The sequence below is a fragment of the Saccopteryx bilineata genome, chromosome 1 (genome assembly GCF_036850765.1).
Source record: "Saccopteryx bilineata isolate mSacBil1 chromosome 1, mSacBil1_pri_phased_curated, whole genome shotgun sequence".
NCBI lineage: Eukaryota > Metazoa > Chordata > Mammalia > Chiroptera > Emballonuridae > Saccopteryx > Saccopteryx bilineata.
Window position 1 is genome coordinate 140,099,051 of NC_089490.1, and position 11,929 is coordinate 140,110,979.

The following is an 11,929-nucleotide window of genomic DNA, read 5'->3' on the forward strand; positions in this document are numbered from 1 at the left end:
CCTCAGGAAAGGTTGCAAGAAATTTGGTCATCTGTTCAGAAACACACAACAATTCCTGCCCAGGCCCATCTTACCAGCCCCCTGCCTCCATCCCTCTCCCACCAATGGTGCCAGATTTTAAATAGACTTCCAGAATAATCCACCTCAGAGCTGATTCTCAGCCCCTCCAGGTCTTGCCACCTCCAGCTATGTGCCAAAGACCCTCAGGTTTCAGGCCCAAAGTCTTTGATCAGGGAGCTCCTGGGACAACCTGACCCCCATATCTCCCAGCATCCTTCCTGAAGTGACTGCAATTTCTCCGCCCCACTTTCTGCCCTTCATGCGGGCAGATGCTAGAGCCTTCAAGGACAGCACAGCCAAAAATAATCAGGCCCGACCTACCTCCCAAAAAGTGGAGCAGAACCTGCCCAGCCACCTGACACCATAGAGGTAATTAGTGCACATGGCAATTAGGGTAATTAGGTCTGTGGGATCCAGACCACAGTTCCAGGTTTGGAGTTAGGAGGGGGTGCAAGTGCACCACCACCACAACGCCTGACCCTCCCTAGTTTTGGGAGCTTGAGTCCATAACCTGGTGCTTAACCCCCATCCCTGAGCCTCTTTGTTTCTGGGCCCGAGGGTGCCTGGCTTCATTATTTCCCAGGTGCTGTTTGTTTAATGAATTAGCCTTGCCTTGGGTAGAAGTTGAGTTGAATCTAAATTTAAGGCAAGGTCACTTTCACTAATATTGAATCATTAAACTCTCCCCTGCCATGATCCTCATATATCCACCCTATGCCGGGAAATACAAAGCCAAAGGTAAGCCTCAGCTCAGCCCTTGAGCTGCCCTTAAGCTTGAGAGAGTTAGAGTTAGACACAAACATCCCCAGCCCCTTGGAGTCAGAATCGGGCCAGAAAGAGGGAGGGTATTGGGAAGGGTCTAGAGAAAGAGGAAGGAGGGCTTCTCAGAGAAAAGAACATTGGAGATGGGGCTTTGAGGGATGAGTAGGAGTTTTCCCCAAGGCTAAAGTGTAATGGCTGGCCCAGTTCGCATGGCTGCAGGAAAATGGGGTGAAGGGGGAGAAGGATGACTGGAGGAGCACATAGTTCAGAGCTAAAGAGTTAAAGGATATTAAATTACACCAGGTTGGACCTGAGCTCACACTGGGTTGGGAGCCTTCAACTCCTAAAAGGGAAGAATTGTAAGAACTTGGCTCAGGATCAAAACCACATGCCCAAACAGCCAAGAATAAATAAAATGTTTATAGCAGCGAGCTTTTATTAAGCTCCTAGAGTCATGCCCTCTTGACTCAAGGACTTGTCAGATTCTTACAGGAAACCTCAGAAGTGGGCAGCATTCTTATGCACATTTTATAGGTGCAGAAACTAAGGCACAGAGAGGGAAACTGGCCTCGTTAAAGTCACACTCTGGTAAGAGGCAGCAGGGCTGGGAGTCACTTTCTGGCTCATGTGACTCTAGAAAAAAACCAAGGACCAAGGCTGGAGCCTAGAGATCCCTTCCTTCTGGAAGCATTTATAGACTTCCTACTGCAGATCACACTTGCTCTAGGTGCTGGGGCGAAGCTGTACAAGAGGTGGACAGAACCAAATTATGCCATAACAGATCGAGGTGGCCACAGTGACACATGTGGTTGGACATGTCACTTCGGGGAAGAATGACAGACTGCCCCTGATCTGGTGGGATAGGAATCTTCCAGGGAATAGAGAAGATTTAACTATAGTTCAAAGGTTGGGTCAGATTTAACTAGGCAGAGGTAATAAGTGCCACTCTACAAAGGGCTTTTCTAGAGCCAAACAAGTCATTCTAGTTCCTGTTTGGTCCCTCCTATAATGGGTTGCTCATTCCCTCATGTCCTTCTTTAACCTGAAGAAAGAGCTGTCACTTCTGGTCAGCCACCCTGGGATATTGGTCTCTGCCCACCCTATAAGGATAGCCCCTAGGAGAAGAGGCCTCAATCTGTGGTGGGGATAGCAGCTCGGCAGCCTCCCACCTATCTACATTCAGGGCACAGTGAGGACCTACTGGTATCACCTGGATCTTCATTGCCTCCTCCCCCACCTCAGCCCTGTGAGCATCAGCCCATTCACAAGGCAAGAAGTCTGAACTGACAAAGCCACTCCCCCAGTTTGGACTTGGGACCAGCACCATCCCAGCCCCTCCTGGAGCCTGAGGGGAACCTAGGAAATAATTCATTTCCCCACTCTCTCTCATGCTGTTGCCTTCTGCCCACACACAGAAGAAATTTGGCCTGGGCCCCTAGCCTGGCCCTCCTCAAAGAATGGCCATGTGGCCCTAGCTACACCCTAGGAATGCCTAGCAGTCTGACATTCAGCATACCCTGAATGGCTTCCAGAAGTCTCAGCCCTGCTGGCACATTTCCAGTTACTACTTATTTATTCATTTTTGGTAATAAGGAAAAGTCACTCTGCACAGAACAGACCGCATTCTTGGTTCCACATAGTGTTCAAGCATTTTGTGGCTTCGGGCCTGAGAGCAAAGCCAAATCTTTTGCTTGTGCAGATGCCTTGCAAAGTTAGAAGCAGCCTGGGAAATTGAGTCTGCGCTTCCATTTCCCCAGTGAGGCTGGGGGTCCAGGATGGGCCAGCATACCAGGAGTGACCAGGTCTGGCCACAGTTGATAAATAATATCTAACTAGATAAATATCTAATAGACAGATAACACACATCAGGGATCTCACAGAAAGGGACGGCAGCATAAGGCAGGGTGGGGTGGGGTGAGATCCCTTCTAAACCCAGGCTGGTCAGACAAGCTTCTCAAAGGAAAGTGGCCATGGAGTTGAGCCTCAAAGGACAAGGTAGAATACGCGCCTGCAGGAAGGGGATTCTTGGTGGAGGGAACCGCTTGGGCAAAGTCCTGGAGGGAGTAAACTCAGATCTTGGCCTGGGAATAAGTTTCCAGAATTCACCTAAAAGTAATTTGAAGGTAGCAAACAACTCAGATGTGTGATTCTTGTTAGGAGAACAGAAATAAAAGAAGAGGGAGAGGAGATGTGACATAGGAAACAAAAAGCAAAACCTCTGGAAAGCTCAACCATGAGCCTCAGAGCTTCAGGGAACTGTGGGTCTTGAGTTTAAGAAGCCTGGATGCCTCTGCCCATGGACCCCGATAGCATTGTGTGACTTGGGACTGGCCAGGGGGCCTGGGAGGGGATCACTGCTCAGCCCCAGAAGGACATGCTATTGGTAAGTGTTTGAAGCGCTCCCTCTGACCAGAGGTGCAATCCAGGTGTGCGGACCTAGAGGACTCACCCATTTGGTGGGAACAGGACACCAACATTCATTCTCTTCACCCTGGATTCTGGGACCCTATAACAAAATCATAAAACCGTCTTTGGCATTGTCATGTTACACAGTTACAGTTCTGTCTGTCCGTTTCCTCTGTCTCTGCGTCTCTCCCCACCTCCGCACCCTGTCTGTTTCTGGGTCTGAGTCCCACCCTCATCCCAGTCCCCTTTCCCACTCTTTCCCCACACCCCAGCCCTCTCCCCATTCTTCTGGCCTCCCTTACCCCACTCTCACCCCTCCCTCTCCACGAAGGGCCAGCAGGGGGCGCTGCGGGAGGCCTCGGGGAGGCGGGGAGGTGGGGAGGCGGGGAGGCGGGGCGGGCGGCGGCCGCGTCGGGACCCACTGCGATGGGACCGGAGGCGGCGCGGGCGGCAGCGCAGACAAAGGCGCGGGCGGCGCTGAGGGCGCGGGGAGTCGGCGCTGCGTGCCGCACCCGACTCCGCCGGTACACCGGGGAGCCTAGCCGGCAGGGTGAGCCCGACCAATGAGCTTGAGCGCTAGTGCGGGGACCCCGAAGTTCTAGGGCCGGGGGAGAGCGCGGGGGTCCCCTAAGTTCCGGACTCCGAGGCTGGGGGTGGCCGGGGAAGCTTCGATGTACCAGGTCCCCCGAAGTTCCGGAGCTCGGGTCGGGGGTCGGGTTCAGTGCGAGGGTTTCCCAAAGTTCCGCGCCCAGAGTCGCAGGAAGCTGCTAAGGTGTCTCCGAAGTTCCAGACCTGGGGGTGAGGGGCGGTGCAAGGAGACCCCGAAATTCCGGACCCGGGGATGCAAGGGTGTTAGGAACCGAGTGGCGCAGAGGATCCCCGAAGTTATGGACCTGGGTTAGAGGAGGCAGATAACATGTCCCCGAAGTTCTGGACTCAGAGTCGGGGGTGTCGCGGGGATCTTGGAAGTTCCAAGGTTGGGGACCGCACATCCTAATGTTGAGGCACGCAATGGGCGCCCCACTCCTGGCGCGTTTGGGACTTGATCCTGACTATCAGGAACCCGCATTGGGGCGCCAGGGCATCGGGCGGGGGCGGGCCCCCTCTGGGAGCCTCACAGCCGCGGTATCCGAGGGGCATAACTAGTTGGTGAGTAACTTTCGTCAGACGCGCAAGTGCAGTCCCTGCCGGAAGGGCCAGAGTTCCCGGGGACCCCTGAGCTCCAGAGCCCCAGCTGGGCCCAGGACCACCATCCCCCAACCTCTGCCAGAGTTGCCCACCAGGGGCTTAGGTTTCAGACCCTGCCCAGGACTGTGGGGTTAGGGGGGCGTCCCCCTCTGACCACTGAGACTACTAAGCCTGAGAGTCCCTTCTCCCAGCTTGCCTCCTCCAGGTCCCTCCTGAGCCTCCTGCAGATACCCTGGATGCAAGTTTGAGGATGCAGGGGAAGGGTTGGGAATTAGGCAGCTGTTTCTGGTTCCTGTGGGGTCATCCCCAGCAGAGAGACTGGGGAGCCCATCTCCTAATCCTGGGTCCTATCCAGCCTCCATGGTATTGGGAGTGAGTGTTGATAAGCCACCTGGTGGTGGACACCAGGGTGGTCCTGTTTGACTACATCTTTTTTGGACAAGGATGGAGGGTCCCTAATTGGATTTTGACACTATGTCTGTGCCTGTGCCTTAGAGTGGAAATGGAGGGATCCTTCTGTGGGCCCAGCTAGGACTGGTCTCCCAGTAGGCACCTGTTGATGCCACACTTATGGCTGGAAGCCCTGGTTTGAGGAGGGATGGGAGAATGTATGGGAAAGTACTGAGCAGGAGCTGGCCTTGGCTCTCTGAACCCACCGGAGATTGAGGGAGCTTCACTGGGCTGGGGATTCAACATCCTGGATGATGTTATGTTGAAATGTCAGGGGCCACCTGGCTCCTCAGAAAGCCATCTCCTGCCCAGGGTGTTGTAAGTGTTCTCCAGGAGGAGTCAAGGTCTCCTTGCTCTGAGTGATCTTCTGATTCCCTTACCTTTTTGATTGAAATTCTATGAAGGGTGCATCTGGTGGTAGGTCCTGAGACCTGCTTGGCCTCCCTCAAGCTGTCCTGGGGGTGGGGGTGGGAGGCGGGGAACACTCACAAGCCCCATCTACCCCAGAGGCTGAACCAGCAGCTCCTGCCACTGCTCTGGCTGCCCCTTGAAGCCCACCCAGCCCAGCTTGACCAATGTCCACAGCCAGGTGAGCCCCTGCCTCCACTGATTTGGCCCTGAGCCTTCTTGGGACGGGGTACCCAGCTCCAACTGAGTGCTCTCTCCCCATGCAGGGAACAGCCCATCTTCAGCACACGGGCACATGTGTTCCAGATTGACCCAGCCACCAAACGGAACTGGATCCCTGCGGGAAAGCATGCACTCACCGTCTCCTACTTCTATGATGCCACCCGCAATGTCTACCGAATCATCAGCATTGGGGGCGCAAAGGTCCTGGCAGGGCCTAGTTGGGGCAGCAGGCAACAGGCCTGGTCTGGTTGTTGCCTTGCTGTGTGCCAGTCTCTTCCTCCTGAAATGGCTCAGACCATATACCTTGGAGGCACTAATACAAAGTGATACCCCAGTGGTCTCTTGTTCATTATTAGCAGTCCCATTGACCTTGAACTTTGTTCTCTTCTCCCCAGGCTATTATCAATAGCACTGTCACCCCCAACATGACCTTTACCAAAACCTCCCAGAAGTTTGGACAGTGGGCAGACAGTCGTGCCAACACTGTCTATGGCCTTGGCTTTGCTTCTGAACAGCATCTGACCCAGGTGGGTCTCGGGTATGTGGTAGGATGGATAAGGCTGGGCCTGGGTATTCTCTTGGGTGCACTGGGGCCCTTGGTCAGGTGCTGGGCCTCCACCTTCCCAGCTGCAGAACTGGACAAGCCAGAAGCCCCTTCCCAGTTCCCTGGTTCACATCCCAGCCCTGCAGGCCACCTGCTCCAATTTCAACACACTCTGCCCCTCTCTGGGTTCCTGGGCTGGGCTGGGTGCTTTCCCCACACATGCTAACACTATATCATTGCTGCCCTCCACCCTCTGCTGTCTCTAGATGTCAGTATTATTTTATCTACTATTTTCCTGGATGGTTGGTTAGTGTTCTTGGAGTTATGCTCAGGCATAACAATTTTCTTCTTCTATTAGTTTTCATTTTCCTTTCATATTTAGGTCTTGAATTTATTTCTGTGGGTAGTATAAAGTAGGAGTATTTTTTCCTACATGAGTATGTAAGACTCCTCCATGAACTTCCCACCTCCCTCCCTCAAGCTCACTCTGCTCATTGGGTCATCATTTCCTAACCCTTCTTCCCACTCTAGCAGTTCATGAGATGAGGGGATACACAGAGTTGCTAAGTCCCTTTGAAAGCGATAGGGCCTGCCCAGTGACAGGGCCTGCCCAGGTGCAGTGGATAGAACGTTGGACTAGTACGCGGAGGACCCAGGTTCGAAACCCTGAAGTCGCCAGCTTGAGCGCGGGCTTATCTGGTTCGAGCAAGGCTCACCAGCTTAAGCCCAAAGTCGCTGGCTTGAGCAAGGGGTCACTCGGTCTGCTGTAGTCCCCCAGTCAAGGCACATACGAGAAAGCAATCAATGAACAACTAAGATGCCACAACGAAGAGCTGATGCTTCTCATCTCCTTCCTGTCTGTCTGTCCCTATTGGTCCCTCTCTCTGTCTCTGTCACACACACACAGAAAGTGACAGGGATGTGCTGGCTGGTAGTAACCTGGTGGGGTGTTGGGGAGGGGGCCAAGGGTTTATTGACTGTCTATTTCTGTTCCCCTTCCTCAGTTTGCTGAGAAGTTCCAGGAAGTAAAGGAAGCAGCGAGGCTGGCAAAGGAGAAATCTCAGGATGGGGGGGAGCTCACCAGTCCAGCCCTGGGGCTTTCCACCCACCAGGTCAGCACTCCCTGTCCCATGCCTGCCTGACAATATTGGAGGGTGGGAGGAGGGGGTCCCTGCATTGTGTTGTGTCAGTGCCCAGAACTAAATGCACACAAACTGTGGCAGGGACCACGGAGGAGGAGTGTGGGTGCCATGGAGCATGTCAAGGGAAATCTGGCCTAACTTTGGGTCAGGAAGACCAGAAAGCCAGCTCAGATGACCAAGTCAAAACCCGGAAGTTGAGATGGCTAGGGGGGCAGAGTAAAAAACTGTTTCTGGGCAGTTTCTCCCATTAATTTATGCAGCGTAATTTATTAACCACCTGCTGTGTGCTGGGCCCAGGGCTGGACTGGGGTTACAGAGATGAAAAAGCAGGCTGGCTCCTGCTCTCATGAAGTGGATTCATAAGAAATTCAGCCTGGTGGAGAGGGCTTATTGTAGGTACTGTTCCTAGGTTTTCAGATTGACTTTCCCCTCCCAGCCCCCAGATTTCTAGTATCTCAGTGGGTTTAGACTGGCCAGCATCAAGCTTGCACCTGAGGAATTGGTGAGAGCCCAAGCAGGCAAGGTTGGGGACCATGGAGTTTGGATGAGGATGAGAGGGGTGCGCTCGGATCCCAGTGCTGGGAAGATCGCCTGCCCTCAGTCATGACCCTAATAACATCAGTCCTGACCCTAACCATGATCTACTAACTGATCCTTGACCGAAGCCCCACCTGCCCACACTCTTAGGTGCCCCCGAACCCCCTCGTCAGCGCCAATGGCCCCCCCAGCGACGAGAAACTGTTCCGCAGCCAGAGCGCGGAAGCCCCTGGCCCTGCAGAGCGAGAGCGGCTCAAGAAGATGCTGTCGGAGGGGTGAGGGAATAGGGCGGGGCATGGGGTCACGGCAGGGCCAAAGGCTGCAGGAGGAGCTTCTCAGAAGCCACTGGAGTGCAACCGGCGGCCGATCTGACTATGGGTACTGGGAAGCGGTTAAGCCCAGTCCTGCCCCTTCCGGAGCGGAACTCACCCTTCCACTCGCTCCGGCTTTGGTCACGCCTTTTAGGGGGATGATCCCGCCCCGTCCCTTTCACACCTCCCCTAGTTAGTTCTAAACTCTCCTGCGCCTCCCTACCCTACCTGGTTGTGGCTACGTCCCCATGGCTTGCCCATGGGGCATTCTCATTGTCTCACTGAGTAAATACCCGGTGCCTACTCAGACCCAACCCTCGCCCACCCCTAGCACCGCCCCCCTAGCCACGCCTCCAGTAAGACTCCTTCCCGGGTTTTCTGGGCGCTGGCTCCGCCGCCAAGTTTTGTCCTGCTTCACCCTGCCGCTGCCCATTGTACCGCTCTTCGCACACCAAGTCCACTGTGGCCCCTCCCATAGACCGCCCAGCCCAGTCGGCCCCACCCCTAGCCTAGCATCTGCTTGCCTGGCTTCACATGGTGTCGACCTGTGCGTCTCCGCAGTTCCGTGGGCGAGGTACAGTGGGAGGCCGAGTTCTTCGCTTTACAGGACAGCAATAACAAGTTGGCCAGCGCCTTGCGAGAGGCCAACGCAGCTGCCGCTCAGTGGAGGCAGCAGCTGGAGGCCCAGCGCGCAGAAGCCGAACGGCTGCGGCAGCGGGTGAGGAGACCCCTCCCTCTCAGAGACCCCGCGACCCAGACAACTGTGTAGCCCCTGCATGCACGCGTCCTGTGTATCCTGGGTACGCCCACTGGCTGTGTGATCTCCACAGATCACTTCCTTGAGCCTTAGTCTTGTACTCTGTAAAATGGGTATGATACAGCATAACCTCAGAGGGGTGTCAGACCAGAGGTGGATTAAGGTCGGTTGAGGCCCCAGGCGCAGAAGAAAATATTGGGCTCCTTAAAAAAAAAGACAGGGAAAATAAAAATACATGTTAACCATACTTTTAAATAAGTAAAAAATATGTACTATTAATGTTAAAATCGCACATGAGACCAAACTTGGTATCATTAGAAAAAAGTGTGAATTGGGGTTTTGTGGGGCCCTTCAGAAGTCAGGGCCGGTGCACCCACCGTTAAATCCACCTGTGTCAGACTCTAACATTTTCCCTACCAGGGGCAGGGTGGTACCTCCAAGCAGAGGGGGGTGAATGCCTAGTCACAGGCAGAACTAAGCAGAAGGTAGATTCCTCAGGGAGTTGCTGACCTATCTGTCCCTGCAGGTGGCTGAGCTGGAGGCACAGGCAGCCACAGAGGCAACCCAAGTCTGTGAGGAGGGGACAGGCCAGTCACTGGAGCAGCTGGAGTCCCTAGTGCAAACCAAGGATCAGGTGAGCACTGAGCAGGTTAGAGTATATATATATATGTATGTCACCAGGCTTCACTTCCCTGACCTATGGGGGAAGCCAGGACCCCCACATCACCCTGGAAACTTCTCCACTAGGAGATCCAGACACTGAAGACCCAGGCTGGTGGGCCTCGAGAGGCCCCTGATGCAGTGGAGTGGGAGGAGACGCTGCAGAAGGTGCAGGTGTGTGTGGTTGCCAGGGGGTGGAATGACTGCACTTGGGCAGCTAGCCTCTGGTGTGGGATAGACTTGGTATCTTCCCTTCCTGGCCATCCCCGAGCCTGTTTCTCCACCTGTAAATGGGATCAGGAAGATATCTTTCTAAGGCTGTGAAGGATTGGGAAAACTAGATGCATGGAAAGTCTGAGGTGGTAAATGGTTGTTATTGGTACATTTTTGAGCCACTCGTTTATTTATTCAACAGTTTTTAATTCCCCATTGAGCTCCAGTTCTTTTTTTTTGTATTTTTCTGAAGCTGGAAATGGGGAGAGACAGTCAGACAGACTCCCGCATGCGCCCGACCGGGATCCACCCGGCACGCCCACCAGGGGGCAACGCTCTGCCCACCAGGGGGTGTTGCTCTGTTGCGACCAGAGCCACTCCAGCGCCTGGGGCAGAGGCCAAGGAGCCATCCCCAGCGCCTGGGCCATCTTTGCTCCAATGGAGCCTCGCTGCTGGAGGGGAAGAGAGAGACAGAGAGGAAGGAGAGAGGGAGGGGTGGAGCAGATGGGCGCTTCTCCTGTGTGCCCTGGCTGGGAATCAAACCCGGGACTTCTGCACGCCAGGCCAACGCTCTACCACTGAGCCAACCGGCCAGGGCCTTGAGCTCCAGTTCTTGACCCCATGAAGTCCTCACTCATCCCCAGCCTGAGATAGGAGCCTGCATTGGAACTCAGGTCCAGCTGACCTGACTTTCACTAAAAACTTTATCCAAGAAACATTCATGGAACATGTCTTGGGAGTTTGCAGGTGGAGGTATTAAAAGATCTGGTGCCAGCCCTGGCCAGTTGGCTCAGTGGTCAAGCGTCGGCCTGGTGTGCAGAAGTCCTGGGTTCGATTCCCGGCCAGGGCACACAGGAGAAGCACCCATCTGCTTCTCCACCCCTCCCCCTCTCCTTCCTCTCTCTCTCTTCCCCTCCAGCAGCCAAGGCTCCATTGGAGCAAAGATGGCCCGGGCGCTGGAGATGGCTCCTTGGCCTCTGCCCCAGGTGCTAGAGTGGCTCTGGTCCAACAGAGCGACGCCCCGGAGGGGCAGAGCATTGCCCCTGGTGGGCGTGCCGGGTGGATCCCGGTTGGGCGCATGCGGGAGTCTGTCTGTCTCTCCCCGTTTCCAGCTTCAGAAAAAATACAAAAAAAGATCTGGTGCCCCCAAAAGTGTCCTGGGGAGAAAGTTGGGGAAATATGCCAGTTTCCTGGGCAGAGAGCACAGCATGTGCAAAGGCCTTGAGATAGGGAGGACATCAACATGTTGACCACAAGGCCAGTGAGGCTGTGTTGGAATAAGAAAGGAGAGGAGAGGGATGGTGTGGATTTCATCCCCAGCCTGATCAGTCACAGGAGGGCTTTCAGAAGAGGCATTATGTTCTTGTGATGTTCAAATTGGCCTTGGGACCAGGGAGTGTCTCCAGCACAGGTAGCAGGGAGGACTGGCTGTATGATCTCCACAGATCACTTCCTTGAGCCTTAGTCTTGTACTCTGTAAAATGGGTATGATACAGCATAACCTCAGAGGGGTGTCAGACCAGAGGCGGATTAATGTCGGTTGAGGCCCCAGGCGCAGAAGAAAATATTGGGCTCCTTAAAAAAAAAAAAGAGGGAAAATAAAAATACATGTTGGCAACCATCTTGGCTGACCAGATGGAGAGGGCTTGGCCCACATTGGGGCTGTGGATGGCATTCAGATACTGATACCCAGGCAGTGCTGGGTGATCCTGGACACCTGTAAGGGCCCCTAACCCCACCCATCCTCTCCCTGCAGGGCCTGGAAACCCGCAACGTGGAATTGGAGCACCAATTACGGGTTACAGAGCAGAGTCTGGAGGAGGCTCGGGCCGAGCGGGAACAGGCAAGGGCCGAGGTGGCCCGGGCTGCACAGCTGCTGGACGTCAGGCTTTTTGAGCTGAGCGAGCTGCGGGAGGGCCTGGCCCGCTTGGCTGAAGGTGCGCCCTGAGCCCAGTCCAGCTGCCAGTCCTCATAGGAGCTCAGGCCTACGGGAGCAGGTTGTATACAAATGCTTCCTACCTGGGGCACAGGCTGGCCGCAGGCGGTCCAGCAGGCCATTCACCCTGGCAGGGACCAGGGCCAATTCAGCACAGGAGGGGCCTGGCCTGGCCACTCACCCTTCAGCAGTTATTTGGAGCTTCTCACTATGTAGGATTTTTTTTTAGAAAATTTAACTTAATGGGGTGACATTGATCAATGAGTACTGTACATAGGTTTTAGGTAAACATCTCCATAACACTTAACAGTTGATTGTGTTGTGTGCCCATCA

The 11,929-nt window shown here is 54.5% G+C and overlaps 1 protein-coding gene across 4 annotated transcripts; it reads left to right on the forward strand.

The window, feature by feature from the left end:
• Positions 1-3,634: 3,634 nt before the first annotated feature.
• Positions 3,635-11,929, forward strand: HOMER3 (homer scaffold protein 3). 4 transcript variants are annotated; one of them, XM_066268792.1, is made up of 10 exons: positions 3,635-3,778; positions 5,374-5,455; positions 5,541-5,697; positions 5,892-6,023; positions 7,045-7,152; positions 7,870-7,994; positions 8,592-8,748; positions 9,314-9,421; positions 9,535-9,621; positions 11,417-11,929. In XM_066268792.1, exons 2-10 carry the CDS (start codon positions 5,442-5,444, stop codon positions 11,606-11,608), a joined length of 1,080 nt encoding a protein of 359 aa, XP_066124889.1. In that variant the 5' UTR covers positions 3,635-3,778; positions 5,374-5,441; the 3' UTR covers positions 11,609-11,929. The 4 variants fall into 4 exon arrangements, with proteins under 4 accessions (XP_066124889.1, XP_066124909.1, XP_066124918.1 ...); XM_066268802.1 differs by having other exon boundaries at positions 3,649-3,752; XM_066268812.1 differs by lacking the exon at positions 9,535-9,621.

Excerpts from the sequence above, each read along its gene's own strand:
- HOMER3 (XM_066268792.1), top strand. Across the intron at positions 7,153-7,869 it reads TGGGGCTTTCCACCCACCAG|GTGCCCCCGAACCCCCTCGT; the intron begins GTCAGCACTCCC and ends CCACACTCTTAG. Across the intron at positions 9,622-11,416 it reads AGACGCTGCAGAAGGTGCAG|GGCCTGGAAACCCGCAACGT; the intron begins GTGTGTGTGGTT and ends CTCTCCCTGCAG.